Genomic DNA, 16,207 nt, shown 5'->3' on the forward strand with positions numbered 1-16,207 from the left:
CAAAGCTTACACCCAAAGCCTAACTCTAACTCTAGATATGGCACTTTTAAGATGCCAGATCTTTTATATAATTCTTTATGATACCTTTTTGCAAGGGTATTTATTCATTTAATATACGAGTGGTAACCATCAACCAACCTTAAAACCACCAGATTCACATTGTATCTATTTTAATGTTTTGAATTACAAAACATTGCAAATTTAAGCAGTTTTACTTAAGACTCAAAATTTTAATACATAGCATTTAGAGAATTATGCTGCACCAGCAATGCTGTGGAAATCTAAGACTAGTATCTCTTACTACTGTCTACTAAAGAGATTATGATAACAAATCGAATAAGTCAATAGTGCGCATCTGTTTTAATGTTACTTATTATTAGTACCCTATGCAGCCCCCTGTCAATTACGTGATGTTAATTCAGGTCTGTGCAGTATTGTACAATTTTCCCACTGCAATTAGATCTCCCAGAGATTATGCCATCAAATCCTTCCTCCTCATTGTGTATCAATCCCTATTTCTAAGAAAAAAAGTTCCATTACTGCAAGTAACTGGAGAACTGTAAAATATTTTCTCTTTAATAATCACTAATAGAACCTAACTATATTTAAGGCCAATTGCTGTCATTCAGTTTAATACCTGTTTAATGTGAAATGTTTGTAGCAGAAAAAAACTCTATTCTCCTTATTCTGAATCAGTACAAACCATGTGAAGCCTCACTTGAAATTAAACCTATGTGACCCAGTAGCTATAAATAGCTGCTTGTTTATGCAGAAAGTGAACTTGAGACCAAGACAGAGAACGACAGGGGGGATTTAAATAGGAAGTAGCAAAAATCATTAGAACAGTATATTTTTTTTTGCTGGATGGCATAAGTAACTGAAAAGACAAAAGTAGCTATTGCTCAAAAAGAAAATAACCAATGACATGGAGTTTACAAGGCGTTACTTGCCAATGGAGTGGGAAGAACGGTGGAGGAGAGAGAAGGAGAGAAGGAAAAGAGTTGTTGAAGAAGGTGGTGAAGGTATAGAACAGGACAACCGGGAGCTACGAAGAATTGTTGCTTACAATGATTCGAGAATGGGCTTGACAAGTAGGAGTGACAAAAAAGAGACTCGAGATGGAATGAACGGTACTAGTCAGGAGGGAATTGCGGAGCACATAAGCGCTGAAAGCTTGGGAGCTGAAGAGAATAAAGTCCAGGCATGCCACAACAAAACCTACCCTAAAGAGGTGTTTGTAGCTCTGAAAGAATTCTTGGATTCATCTCTTCTTACGGACCTGACATTGACAACTGAAAATCAGAAAAGCTTCCAAGTGCACTCCCTTATCTTGGCTGCTGTCAGTGGCTTCTTTCTGGAAAGACTACAGGATAAAAGTGAGGAGAAATCTGACAATAGTGAGGACAAAGATGGAGTCCAGAGGTGGTCAATGCAATTGAGTTCAGAGGTTGACCATATTGGGCTTCAGGCTGTTGTTGAGTTTGCCTACACTGGGCTTGTGTCATCTTTGAACAATGATAATATGGCCCGGATCAAAGCTGCAGCTCAAGTTCTTGCAATTCCAAGACTTGTGGACATCTGCAAAAACAAGGAAAGAAAGGAGAACAGTGAATGTTTCAAGAAAGAAGCACAAACCATCTCTGCTCTAGAACAAATAAAAACTACTCTTCGGTCCATTGAACAGTTGTGGGCAGATAGAGTGGGGTGTGATGTCATTTTGGACGTGGATGGAACTTTTTTCCATGGTTAGTACAACTGCTTTTGATATCCTAATGAATGCATCATAGTGGTCAAAGTTTAAGCTTTTCTTTTGTCTCTCTTCAGTCCACAGAATTGTTTTGGCAGTAAGCAGTGATTACTTCCGTGGCATGTTCACATGTGGAATGAGGGAATCCCATCAGAGTTGTGTTGCCCTTCCTTTCCTGTCTACATGTGAATTAGAGGCTCTTATTGGCTACTCATACAGTGGGATCCTTCTACTTAGCTGGGACTCTGTTTTTGAGATTACCTGCATGGCGCTTCAGCTTCAATTCCAATCTGCTCTATCAATTTGCCTCAACTTTATGAAAAAAGAGATCCAGGCAAGCTCCTGCCTGGATGTGGCATCTTTTGCTGAAGCATATGAAATATCAGATCTTCTTGAGGAGGCCAATGACTTTGTGTTGAGGAACTTTATGGAAATATCAGGCACAACAAAGTTTCAGGACCTACAAGCAGAAAAGCTTTTAAGCTTCCTTCGCTGCGATGGCCTTTGTGTACCTTCAGAGTTGGCTGTATTTCGAGCCGTAATCTCATGGATTGAGGCTGATCCCGAAGAAAGATTGGCCCATGCAGGCTTACTCATGACTGGAGTTCGCTTCCCCCTCATGACCTTTCGAGAGTTCAGAGAGGTTAGAGCCATTAATCTACGCATGGAGTGCTTTGGCAACAAAGAGGTGGAACTTTATGGTTCAGCACTTAAAGAATTTGGTTTCAGCCTTCCAAAGTCCCAGGATCACTGGCGGATCAGGCGACCAAAAGATACTCTAGTTCTGGTTGGAGGAGACCAACTGAATCCAGATGTTGGTCAGCGCATACCGAGCAGGGAAGTGTGGTTTGCAAACTCCCTACGCAGTGGCACAGGGTTGGTGAAGGACGTTGAGTGGAGGAGATTAACTGAGATTCCAGATAAACCAAAGTTTAGGCATGGAGTTGCCGTAATGGATGGGAAGCTGTATGTGATTGGAGGGTGCTTCTTTTATGCAAAGGATGACATTATGAAAACTGCCTACAGGTAAATAAAAACTGTTAGTCAATGAATATACATCTTCTTACATTCACAAAAACAGATTGTTACATATATCACATTTTATTTTTTTTATCGCACTCATGCTAGTTATGACCCAGTGAATGATTGCTGGAAGAGGCTGGCAGACATGCAGGAGTTCAGAAGTAACCTCTCAGTCGTGGTACGTGAATCACATCTTTATGCCATTGGTGGAGATAAAGACATCAACACCAACGTAGACAGTGTTGAGATGTACAACCCAGACACTGACTCCTGGAGGTAAAATTAGTTATTTAAAATGAAACAGAATCTTGAATAATGGATGATGGATATTTTAGCTGGGCTTGAATAATATATCTGTTTTTGAATTGTGGACATACCAATCAGCCAACAAAGTTAAAAGACTGAGGCAATATGAAAAGAGTCAAGTTTTATAATAGTTATAATGGATAGAAGTTTTTCATGCTTTACCCTTAAATTCAAATGCAGTACCATGGTTTCCACAGCAGATGTCAGTCTTGCCCTTGAATTATAGTATTCACCAAAAAATGGGTTTTTCACACTACTGTAATCCCAGAAATGTCTCATGTTTTAAAGAAATTCGTATTTTGCTGTTCTGGTTTCACCAGGTGGAAAGTTACACAGGTATGGTGGTGCATCTTAAACAGAAATGCAAGTTAAAGAAAGCAAAACAACATGAATATTTTCTATTACATCATTACAGCATTCAGTTATAGCATTTGTGAGTTAAAGAATGAAATCTAAACATTCAGACTTTAATGAGGATTCATCCAAGTTGCTGCCTTCACCTCGTCCAAAGTCATGCTGTCATCACAGAAATGTAAACTGGAAGGTTCATGTGTTTATATTTCACATGATTTCTGATAAAATTGTTTTGTTAAAGTTACATATATGTCAAGTAATGCCATTTTGTGGTATATTGGATTCAAGGCAGATAAAAAAAAAAAAAAATTTCCTTACAACTGTCCATCTGGACATGACTGCCTGGCTTCTCTTGTTTCACAGCTTTGTCCAACCGCTGGACCTGGCTCTGAGTGGGCATGCTGCTGCTATCATTAATGGAGAGATTTTCATATCTGGAGGTTTCAACTGCAAATATGAGTGCCTTGTTTCCACATGTCTGTACCACCCAGAGAGGGGAACCATCTACCTGGCAGACATGACCTATGATAGAGCCCAGCATTGCATGGAAGCCCTACAGAGTCATCTATATGTTGCCGGTGGAGTCTGTAACCTAAGGAAGTTTTACACTGATCAACTAGTTTGTGAGGTATATGATACTGTGGCTGATTGCTGGACTACTTTTGCGTCACTGCCCATGCCCCATGTTGGTGCAGCCTCCATTGTTATGGAGGAGAAGATCTATGTACTGGGAGGGTATTGCCAGGATGACTACAGTGAGTCTGCACTGGTCCACCGCTTTGATCCCATCATGCAGAGATGGGAGACCATGGGCAAACTGCCTGGAGCTGTTACAGACATCCGAGCTTGTCTGATGCACCTGCCCCAGCACCTCAGACAGTAACTGTTTTATTAAAATGATACACTCCTCAATTAGGCAGTCTGTTTAAACACTGAAATTACTGCAATAATAGAAGTAAAATATTCAAATGTGGATATCTAAGGCCTCAGTCACTCAGGCCTACAGACCAGTCAGCAAACCTTTTGATAACCATAGGTTGCTTGGAAAAAATATGTATTCTCCAACCAGTTGGTGAGTGGTTGCTGGAGGTTGCTGGCAGTTGCAAAGAGGATGCTGCACTAAGGCTGTTCCTTATGACTATTTTGGTTAAAACCTGTTTAACCCAGTCAACCATGGTTTGGATGGAAGATGTTGAGTTGTTTGCATGTATTGTTTAACTTGCAGAGCAGTAGTAAGACTTGAAGTGCAATGAAAACCAGAAGCAGAGACCATTTGTTTAAGTGAAAATTACGCCTTATTGGTTAAATCAACACATTTCAAAAGGCACAAATTTTACTTTGAAGGCAAGTGTTCCCTAATTGAGGTATGTGTTGGAGCTTTCATGGTTTCACTATCATACAAAGAGCAGTTGGAGAGTGTTTGCAGATAAGTCAGCATCTTTGATATAAAACTATAAGAAATACAGATAATCTGCTACTGATCAAAGTAATTGCAAGAAAGTTTTTAGTACAGCACCATATATCTCCTTGTGACCAATTTTCTTTTGCAGCTGCCAGTAGCCTCAAGAAACAATTTCAACAGGCAATCTTTTTCCCTAGCAGCTTGCCATTATTAGGGGTTCACTGACTAGTGTTTTTCAATCAGTTTTAAAGTGACTGCCATCAACCTTCATGAATAATTGCAACCAGTGGTACCAGAAGGTTGCCAGTATCTAGTATCAGCATCTAGGCCTGTGTGTGTGAATAAGAATAATATATATGTAAGTGGTAAGAAAATAGATGGAGTTTATCATTTTGAAATGAATGACTGCTTTGACCACAGGCTAATCGTAATAGCTAATTCTTAATAACTGTTAACTCTCACTTGGTGCAGCATTCGTGTTTCAGGTTTTCCACATCAGGTTGTCATGTTCTAGGTTCTTTATGTTTAGCTCACCTAGTTTAGGTTATAGCTTAATTGTGCCTTTGCCTTTTGTTTTTGTACTGTTTTACCAGCCTTCAATAAACAGCTCGCCCTTTGTTAAAATCAAGTTTAATTATCACGTGTCTTCACTTTGGTCCACCTCCTCACTCCACACAGTCTGCTTCTGCAGATAGTGACAGTGCCCAAACTTGACTGATAGTGTAAATATGATAGTTTATCTCTCTCTCTGATGGGGGGCTGTCAAGTTAGAATAAGCAAAAATTAAGTGATACAGAGTTGATGAAAGCATTACAACCTAAACTTTTAGATCTGAAGAATTTTCATTGGCACCACATGACAGTGACATTTTGAATGATAAATGATCTGGTTTCGTATATATCGAGATACCGTGTGGAGAGATAGTCTCGATATGCTAGAGAACCCAGGTTACACCATAACCGTTACTAATTTAGTGCCATGAAATTCTAGGTTTTCAGCTTTATCTATTTTAAGTAATAAGAAACAAACTAAGACGGGACTAAAAAAAACCTCGTAGTTCTTCAGGTGATTGTTGTTGTGATTCTTGTTTGTTGAGCCAGGATGTGGACAGAAAGGCGACATGGACATCAGTGAGTGGATGAAGGCAAAAGAGGTACAGCTGGTACAGAATTTTGAGCAAGAACAATATCACGGGTCTAGACACCAAGTTTCATTGCAAATATATAAGAGAACTTGAGACAGAGATCTGTAGCTGTATTGAAAAAATAACACAAATTAATTCTCAGGGTCCCTAAGTATTTGAAACACAGTCTGGGGTTTGAAATCCACAACTCAGCTGCTTCACAACATGAATGTGGCGACCAATTGAACAGATTTTTTCATTGGATAAACACATTCAATGCTGGACCCATTTATCGCTTTCCGAATGCTATATTTAGCATAATACAGTACTTTTCTTTTCTACTCCCCTGGAGCATTTAAAGCGCTTTATGCAACATGCCACATTCACCCAACCACTGCTTTTTATATTTGGCATGATCAAACCACCAACCTTCCAATTAGCAGATGACCCTGCATGATGCTCTACAGTCTGAGCTACAGCCAAGCTGGCTGGACAGAAAGAAAACAATATATTTCCTTTATTCTGTTGCAGGAATCTTCACAGTACCAGTGAATGGTCTCTGCTCAGTTGCAGTAGTTCCGACTACTCTACTACTCTCACACTCACACAGCAGGTGCTATTCTTGTGAAGAATAATGTCAGTCAAATTTCAACATATGACAGCCCTTCAACAGACGGCACTGGCAGCAGCAGCAATGCAGTAGCTCTGCTGGTTGCTGTTGATTGGGTGCATGTAGAATTGTGGGGTCAATACAGCGGTGTATAATAACCTAAACAGCCACAAAACCTGTTTTTTGTTTGTTTGTTTTACTCTTTCATGGTTTATGCATTGTCTTAAAATGTTAAAGCAGCATTAGTCATCAAATCTCTTTATCTCTGTGTAAACTTCTAATGATCTGACCTAATATTACCTCAGCACTTACCTGAATATGTGCACTTATATTATTAAAGGACTCAGTTCATTGTTGTTTATTTTCAAGTAGAATTTAATGCAAATATAAATTGAGAAACTTCTTCAGAATAATAAATGCAAAACAACCTTTTTGTGTACAGTTTTTACAGTGACAGCTGTTTTCACCAGCATCCCACCACAAAGTTTGGTAAAGACAAGAGGGGAGGCAGAGAGCTCCCTCATGTGATCGTACCTTTCTATTGCATTCTGCTGTGGAACTCACACACAGTTCAGTTTAATTCATATCAAATTTAAACCTTGTGTTATATAACCAAAGAAAATAGGATGCCAAAGTGAACACTAAAAATCTGACACACACACACACACACACACTATATGAAAATAAGAAAATTCAGATAGATATTTTGACAAAAACTTTCAGAAAACTGAAACACATATTGTTTAATTTAAATTATTAACAGTTCCAGTTCATTTCCTTTACGCTGTTCAGCTCAAAGTATCTCTCCTTAATTCATATACTTTATAATGATATATTCTCCTCTTGTGATTATAAATAATAATGAGATTTATTACCATGTCTTATAGTCGCAAATGCATTGGCAAACACAGCAGAGATGCACGGATATCATTGTTTGGCCCGGGCATCTTTCCCATGTTCTCCCATTTCTGTCTGGCAGGATCATAGCGGTGTACCACCTTAGTGTCGGTGTAGTCCTCCTGACTGTATCCACCGAGCACATAAAACCTTCCCTCCAAAACGGCACTTCCTGCTCCAACATGCGGCACTGGCAGAGATGCAAAGGCAGTCCAGCAGTTAGCCACTGGACTGTACACTTCACAAGATAGCTGATCAACAATAGTCATGGTATCATCAGTGGTTACTCCACCTGCCACGTAAAGATATTCACCCAAGATCTCCATACAGTGATGAGCTCGAGGTGAAGCCATGTTTGCCAGGTAGGTGCTTCCTGTTTCTGGATGGTACAGAAAGAGGGATGCAACACAGAGGTAATCATTATTTTCCCCTCCTGTTATGAAGATCTGTCCTTGGGTAACTTTTGCTACATGACCGCTCAGAGGCAGATCCAAGGGTGAGATGAAACTGAAAAAGAAAAGATGAGTGATTTGTGACAGCAAACTACAATATTTTGAAAAGTTTTGAATCATTTTAAACAGCTTATTTAGGAGAAATGTAATGACATGGTAATGAACAATGAATGCTCTCCCCAACCTACCTCCAAGAATTTGTAGATGGGCAGTATCTTTCAACACTATCTATAGGATCGGTCTCACTGTGTCCGCCGATGGCATATATCTTTTCATTAAGTACAACCACTGAAAATGAGCATCTTTTTTCTTGCATTTCAGCCAGAAACTCCCAGCTGTTTTCACAAGGGTCATATCTACAAGTGGTGAAATTATGCACATATAAGAAACAGTTAAGTATATGTTATTATTGCTTTTGGAGGGTTGACAATGAACCGCTCTTACCTGTAAACATTATTAAGGGTGTCACCAATGCCATAATACTTCTTGCCTCCCAACACATACAATCGTCCTTTTAGGACAGCCACCTCATGCCCGAATCTTGCTGGCTCAGGCATCTCTCCCAGCTTTCTCCACTCCAATGCCTTTTTTACCCCTATGTGATTCCTGAGGGAATTCCCAAACCAAAGTTCTCTGCTGATGCTGCGGCTGCTCAGGTCTTCCGAAATCTGGTCACCTCCAATCAGAACGAGACTCTCTTTTGGCATATAGATGCGGAACTGATGCTGTGCACTCTCACTGGAGCAGAAATCTTCAAAGATTTCCTTATACAGCTCTGCCATGTTGGGATTACACCACATGGTCTGAGATCGCACTTCCTTGAATTCCTTGAATGTCATCAAGGGAAACTGGACAGTTTTCATAAGTTCATGAGCTAGTCTGAGCCTTATCCTGGGCTTTGCTTGGATCCAAGCTGCCACGGCTTTGAATATAACAAGTTCAGATGGAACATAAAGTGAGTTACTGTTTAGGTACATCAAGAGCTTTTTAGCTGACAGGTCCGTAAACTTTGAGGTGCATGCCACCATCTGGAAATGCTGGAGGACAAAATCATCAGCAAATTCAAGAAGCTGTGGTATTTCATAGGCCTCAGCAAAAGATACCACATCCAGACAAGTTTGAGGATTAATTTCTTGACACAGGAAATTGTAGCACAAGGAAAGTGCAGGTTGGTACTGAAGCTGGAGAGCAGTGCTGGTGATCTCAAAGATGCACTGCCAGCTCATAGGTAGAGCGCCACTGTAAGAGCAGCCAATTAGAACTTCTAATTCTGATGCCAAAAGGAAGGGAAGGGTCACAAAAGGCTGATGGGACTCCTTCATCCCTGAGGTGAACATGCCACGGAAGTAATCACTGCTTACAGCCAAGATAACTCTGTGGACTAGATGAAAGACATCAATGAGTAAATATCTCTAACATATCCAGGTCACATGCTTGTTTTATAATGTACTTCATTAAAGATGAAGCCTATAAAGGCCCAACGTATGTTTACTACACACTTTGTGCAGAATGTAAATCCAGATTTATTTGATGGTTAAATGTTCCACAATATGGAAATCTGGACCACCCAGTAGTCGCCTTGCAAAAAAACAGAAATATGAACAACCTGAAAACTTATTTGGCAGAACTATAGATGCATCTTAAGAAAATGTATATTTGATGGTAAAATTCTCAATACACATTTATCTAATATTGAAAATATTCACTTTTGCAATGAAGAAAGTGATGTTACATTTGATTGAGGACCTACTTGTGGATGAAAGAAAATGTATCACAACACAGAAATTTACTTGAGCAAATAGGTAAAAGTTAAAGTGGGCATCCAGACAGCATTAAATGGTCTACTCACCATGAAGCAATCCACCACAAGCTTCCAGAGTCACATCACATCCCACTCTGTCCATCCACAGCTGTTTGATGGACTGAAGGCTGATCGTCATTTGTTGTGCAGTAGAAATACTTTCCCTTTTCTTATCCCCTCCAGTTTTTGTGGACTTCTCTTCTTCCTCAGTGCAGAGATCGAGAACCCTTGGTGCACCCAGTGTTTGAGCAGCAGCCTTTATCTTGTCCAGATTATCCTTGTTTAAGAATGGTATTTGTCCAGTGTAGGCAAACTCCACAATCGCCTCTAACCCAACATGCTCTACCTCAGGACCAAGAGAGATTGACCACGGGTGAACTCTAACACATGTGTCATCGTCTTTTCTTTCATCAGCTCTTTTGTTTCCTGCTTTGCTTCTTTTTAGATTATCACAGGTAAGTGAACTGACAGCAGCCAGCACTGGGGAGTGCACACAGAAACGCATCCCATCCTCTGTCCTCAAAGTAAGGTCGGTGAGAACGGATGAACTCCTGAATTCATTCAAGGTGAGAAAAACATGTATGGGGTAATCATCTTTGAAATATGTCTTTATGTCATCTTCATCACTAAAATCCCCATCTTCATCCACTGAAGGTTCTGTTTCCTTATCATCTGTAGAAGCTTCCTCTTCTTCTTCACGATCTTCTTTAGTGACCCAAGATTCTGTGACAGTTTCTTCTTCATCTGTCAATATTTCACCGTTGAATTCTCCATTCCACTCCAGAGTAGTCTGAGTTTCAGAGATATCTTCATTTCTGTGTTTGTTAAAATATTTATCCTCAGAAACTGTGAAATCAGAACCTTCTGTTTCTGAACCACTTTCTCCTTTGTCCTCTTCGGTTTCCTCTGCATCCCTCACCTCCGGTTTTGCCTGCACTTCTTCTTCATCTTGATTTCCTCCTGCTTCATTTTCTTCCTCATTCACATCTTCTTCCTCGCTGTCAGCGTCCTCACCATTCTCTTCCACCCCTTCTTCTTCTTCTTCTTTATTACACACCTCTGCTTTAATCCAGCATCTTATCCTGTCCCACAATCGTCTCCTTCTCTTCTCCATCACTCTCTTCCATACATCCTACTGCTTCTCAAGGCAGGAATTAGCAACTGCCAGAGTGTCCAGTAGACCTAAAATCTTCACAGCTACTTTAATCTTTCAGATTTGCACCTCAGGAATCAAAGCGACTGCAGATCACTTACTTCTTGAGCTGGACTTCGCACTGTGAAACAGCTCAGACCTTACCTCATCTGCAGACAAGAGCTGTGTTGTCTATTTGTTCATCTCCTGCCTCTCTCTCCCCTCTTGCATGTGGCGTTGAGTGGCGTGAGAGTGCATGATTCCTCATATAACCAAATAAGCTGCTGTATACAGTGTAATATATCACTAGGTAGTGGAAATTCTAGACATCATGAGGCTTCAGGCAGACACCCAACAAAAGTCTGAAAATGGCACGGTTATGTTTTTATTTACCATATTGTCAAATATTGTCACATTTTTTTCCAATTTTGTCCTCATTTTATTACTTTATATCTGATATATCTCCAAAGGATGTGCAGTTTATTGTTGTGGTCTTAAATGAAGGACTTTGCAGTCTATTAGTGTAGGGATTGTGTTCAACAGTTCTAAAATGCAAACTGGAAGAAGCAAAAGCAAGTAATAAACAAGGCAATGACTTGGAGGCAGCTGAATCTCTGCCCATCTGAGTCTATCAACCTCGACATCTCGGGAAGCCTTGGCAGGCTTATTCATTCTGAGGCATATGACTTGGGGATAAATTTTAAATGCCTAGAGGGTCATCAGTGAGATCACATTGCTCCTCCACATCCAAGTACAGAGGAATGTGGGTCAAGGCGCAAGAGGGAGGAGGAGGCCAAGAGGGCATAAAAACAAACAACACCTGTTGACTTGAAGGCTTTTGTGCTAACAGAGAAAGCAAACAGCTGGGTCACACTGTGTAACCTTGACTTTGAAAATAGCATTCATACATATGCTCTCTCCTTGCATTACCACATTTTTAGAAATGTAACTGGATTGGCCTGCGCCAGCTATTTATGAATTTGTCCCGTCACAGTGCTAGGTAGTGTTTAGTTTTGACTAACCAATGAAATCCAAGAAATCTCTAAGCTGGAAACAAGTTTCTTCAAGTCAGTTGAAAACATTTGTCAAATCAGAGGCAATTAGACAGGAAGTCCCAGTTTTAGAAGATCTGTCAATATATTAGCTGCTAGAATTTTATAAAGATATTTTAAAATCTTCTTTGCCGTATTACTAAATGGTCTTCAGAGTTAAGCAGGTTCTAAACGTCTAGTTATAATTTAGTGGAGCATAAATCTCAGAAGGTAAGCAAACCTAATCACAAGTACCTTTTTATTTCCTTTTTTTAATCAGGTTGACACTGAAGAAAATACGGTGTCAAGGTTTGGGATGTAGTGGGGTATATTTTGTTTTAGGACTAATTGTATTCATGCCATTCATACAAAAGTTTAGAACCACACCTCTTTGTCTTTCATTTCAGATATTTTCAGTCCCATTGCCAAAGGTGTGCAAAATCAGGCCTCCAGTCTGTCTCTACTGCCTTTATTTATTTGTGAAAGAATGTGGCATTCTAAAGAGCCCCTTGAACTCCAATATGATACTGTGATAGGATGCTGCTGATGCAGGAAGACAGTTTATGAAATTTCTGTCCTACTACACTCAACAAAAATATAAACGCAACACCTTTGTTACTGCTCCCATTCCCCATGGGATGGACATAGAGACCTAAAATTCATTCCAGATACACAATATAACCATCCCTCCCAAACAGTGGTCACAAATCAGTCCAAATGTGTGGTAGTGGGCACATCTGCCATATTGAGATAATCCATCCCACCTCACAGGTGTGCCACATCAGGATGCTGATCTGACATCATGAGTAGTGCACAGGTGTACCTCAGACTGCCCACAACAAAAGGCCACCCTGGAATGTGCAGTTTTGTCTCACAGCAAAATGCCACAGATGCCACAAGCAATGAGGGAGCGTGCAACTGGCATGCTGACAGCAGGAATGTCAACCAGATCTGTCGCCCGTGCATTGAATGTTCATTTTTCAACCATAAGCCGTCTCCACAGGCGTTTCAGAGAATATGGCAGCACATCCAACCGGCCTCACAACCGCAGACCTCGTGTAACCACACCAGCCCAGGACCTCCACATCCAGCAGGTTCACCTCCAAGATCGTCTGAGACCAGCCACCCAGACAGCTGCTGGAACAATTGGTTTGCACAACCAAACAATTTCTGCACAAACTGTCAGAAACCGTCTCAGGGACGCTCAACTGCATGCCCGTCGTCCTCATCGGGGTCTTGACCTGACTCCAGCTCGTCGCCGTAACAGACTTGTGTGGGCAAATGCTCACATTCGATGGCGTCTGGCACGTTGGAGAGGTGTGCGCTTCACGGATGAATCATGGTTCACATTGTTCAGGGCAGATGGCAGCTGAGAATGTCCCAGTTCTTGCATGGCCAGCATACTCACCGGACATGTCACCCATTGAGCATGTTCGGGATGTGCTTGACCGGCGTATACGACAGCGTGTACCAGTTCCCACGAATATCCAACAACCTCGCACAGCCATTGAAGTGGAGTGGACCAACATTCCACAGGCCACAATTGACAATCTGATAGACTCCATGCGACGATGTGTTGCACTGCATGAGGCAAATGGTGGTCACACCAGATACTGACCGGTTCTGGGTCCCCAGACCCCCAATAGCGCAAAAAACTGCACATTCCAGGGTGGCCTTTTGTTGTGGGCAGTCTGAGGTACACCTGTGCACTACTCATGATGTCAGATCAGCATCCTGATGTGGCACACCTGTGAGGTGGGATGGATTATCTCAATATGGCAGATGTGCCCACTACCACACATTTGGACTGATTTGTGACCACTGTTTGGGAGGGATGGTTATATTGTGTATCTGGAATGAATTTTAGGTCTCTACGTCCATCCCATGGGGAATGGGAGCAGTAACAAAGGTGTTGCGTTTATATTTTTGTTGAGTGTAAATATTCCACCATCAGCTTTAAGTGGATTATTGTAAAGTAGAAGTGTTTGGGCTCCACAGCAACTCATTCACAAGTTTAGTGTACAAAGTCACAAACACTTGGCTGACTCAGTCACTGCAGACCTCCAACCCTCCTCTGGCATTAACATCAGCATAAAAACTGTCCACGGAGAACTTCATGGCATGGGTTTCCACAACCAAGAAGCTCCTGTAGGTGTAATGTATAAGTCCATAAAGTGTACCATTTTAATCTGATAAGGAAACTGCAGCAAAAACGGCTAGGTGCATTTATTCTCATTTGAAAAAACATTTTGATTTGATCTTTGTCTGTACAGCAGTGTTGATCTCGTTCATGCTAGCTGCTGTTTTTGTCTCTGTTTTGTTTAAATGTGTTTAAGCTCAATATCACTGGTTGAAGATCTTTTATCTTTAAAATCAAAACCCTGCTTCATACATCCTCTAAGATCAATGGATGTTTTGTTCACACTGTGGGTTCCTAATAAAAATCTACTGACATGCTTTGAAGTTTCGGGACTGTGAGTAGGTGTTTTGGAAATGAAACTGGTGGGCAACAGATCGCTTAAAAAAAAACACTCCTACCTGAGGACACGGTGACTTTGGCTTCACATGTGAGGCATCACACGAACACATGCCTACTGTGCATTCACACGCAGAAGGATTTAAACAAGCAGGCAAGTGATTAAGGCCCCTTTTCAACTGCACTCAAAAGAGCACTTGAGTGCTTAAACATTTCTTCACACTGAATGTGTGCTTGTAAGCATTCAACTGTCTGTAAGATGTTTTTTTAATGCTTTAATACACCCTAAAAACGTCGCCATTCAGGAACAACCTGTACAGATATTTGCCATTGTATATACATTCACGGCAGATACGGATACACTTCTGTACCTACATTATTACCTACAGTTTAGCTTTGGGCAGCTGCTCACAATCTTACTTATGAAAAGTCTGTTTCCTCTGCAGCAGTTCTGATTGTTACCATGGCAATGCAAGCAGTGAGAGGAGGAGGAGGAGTGAAGAGCGCTAACCTCGTTATTGGACCCCCCCTCCCCCCTTCAGGCCCTTTTGTCAAGAGCAGCTACACTGCTGGGACATGAGGGTTGCATTCTTCTTTTTCGGCTCAACAGAGTGAGAGGCACAAGTAGTTCAAGCACCGAGCACTGTCATCTTTTGTCAGAGTGCCTATTCTGTAACTCTGCATGGTCTAAAAAAAAAAAAATCAGAAACAATAACTCAACATTTTGCAAAAATGTCATGTGACTGACCTGCAACTTGTACAGCTCTCTCTCTCATTTAGTGTCACCTGGGATGAGCTCCAGGATCACCATGGATGGGTGGGAAAATATACATATTTGCATTGATAAGATCCTGCAAGATAAGATCAATGCAAGTGTAATCTAGATCACAGAGTGGGACAGAAATGAGTGAAGTGAAATATATATATATATATATAAAAAGTTAAAGTCATAGCAGTTGACCTAAAGTGTTGCTGAGGCTTTTGGAGGTTTACAGATAATCCTATGTGTAACCACCTAAAACTGAATTTTGGACATGAAAATGCAGAAAGTGTAGGCAAAATTGTTGGTACCAGAAGATCAGTGTAGTCAGTTTGTAGTCAGAGCTTTACTCAACAATCCTGTTTAAACCAACTTTGGTTCCTTCAAAATGCAGTTTCCAAACCATTTGCTATAGTCTAAAAATGGAAATGTAAGGCAGTCTCGAAAAGGGAGATTTTAGACTATTATTGACTTATTTTATTAACTTAACTGCAATGATAAGCAATGGCAGGCACAAAGTCCAGAACTGGAAAACCCTTATCTACTATCTGGATATCCTGACTACACCGGACACAGTAAAATAAAGAAACCGCTGATGTTCCCAGAGGCTAAGGACCCCATTATACCCACCATGTCCTGCCTGGCAAACAGAACTGTACCACAAAGTTGACGTTAAACTGATATCGACTTTGTCAGTGTTGTCATTAGCTGCCGTTTTCGCTAACTCGTGCAACTCTTGATTTTTGTAACCTGGTGTGTTATTCTACTTCCTGCCACCCGGTTAAAGACAGCATGATATGATGTCCCTGTGTTCGTGTTCTTGTTGGTCCAGGTTCAACACTGCAAGTGACCAGTGACATAGCTGTGATGTCATAGTTTTGCAATGTGGAAACACCATCACAACACACACCAAACCCTAACCCTGACTGCCATCCTATTTTTTCTTGAGAGTCCATCGACAGGCTTTTTCCACGATGCAAAACTATGACATCATAACAATGCAATTGGTCACTTGCCATGTTGAACCTGGACCAGCATTTACTACAATAATCCAAAAACAACGCCCAATACGGGGATATGAGATACAATTGTG

General features: G+C 40.9%; 2 protein-coding genes across 2 annotated transcripts; one reads left to right on the forward strand and one right to left on the reverse strand.

The window, feature by feature from the left end:
* Positions 1–925: 925 nt before the first annotated feature.
* On the forward strand, positions 926–4,398 carry LOC309703873 (kelch-like protein 33; the record flags this gene model as incomplete). The annotated part of the gene is made up of 4 exons (XM_082528791.1): positions 926–1,745; positions 1,825–2,773; positions 2,876–3,046; positions 3,794–4,398. The coding sequence occupies 4 exons, from the start codon at positions 926–928 to the stop codon at positions 4,311–4,313; spliced, it is 2,460 nt and encodes an 819-aa protein (XP_082384917.1). The 3' UTR covers positions 4,314–4,398.
* A 2,598-nt stretch (positions 4,399–6,996) lies between these two features.
* On the reverse strand, positions 6,997–10,993 carry LOC309703962 (kelch-like protein 33). The gene is made up of 4 exons (XM_082528898.1): positions 9,764–10,993; positions 8,359–9,295; positions 8,103–8,270; positions 6,997–7,969 (listed from the first exon to the last, which is right to left on the reverse strand). The coding sequence occupies exons 1-4, from the start codon at positions 10,827–10,829 to the stop codon at positions 7,447–7,449; spliced, it is 2,694 nt and encodes an 897-aa protein (XP_082385024.1). The 5' UTR covers positions 10,830–10,993; the 3' UTR covers positions 6,997–7,446.
* Between the last annotated feature and the right edge of the window lie 5,214 nt (positions 10,994–16,207).

Source organism: Aulonocara stuartgranti (genome assembly GCF_965226115.1).
Source record: "Aulonocara stuartgranti genome assembly, chromosome: 3".
NCBI classification, from domain to species: Eukaryota; Metazoa; Chordata; class Actinopteri; order Cichliformes; family Cichlidae; genus Aulonocara; species Aulonocara stuartgranti.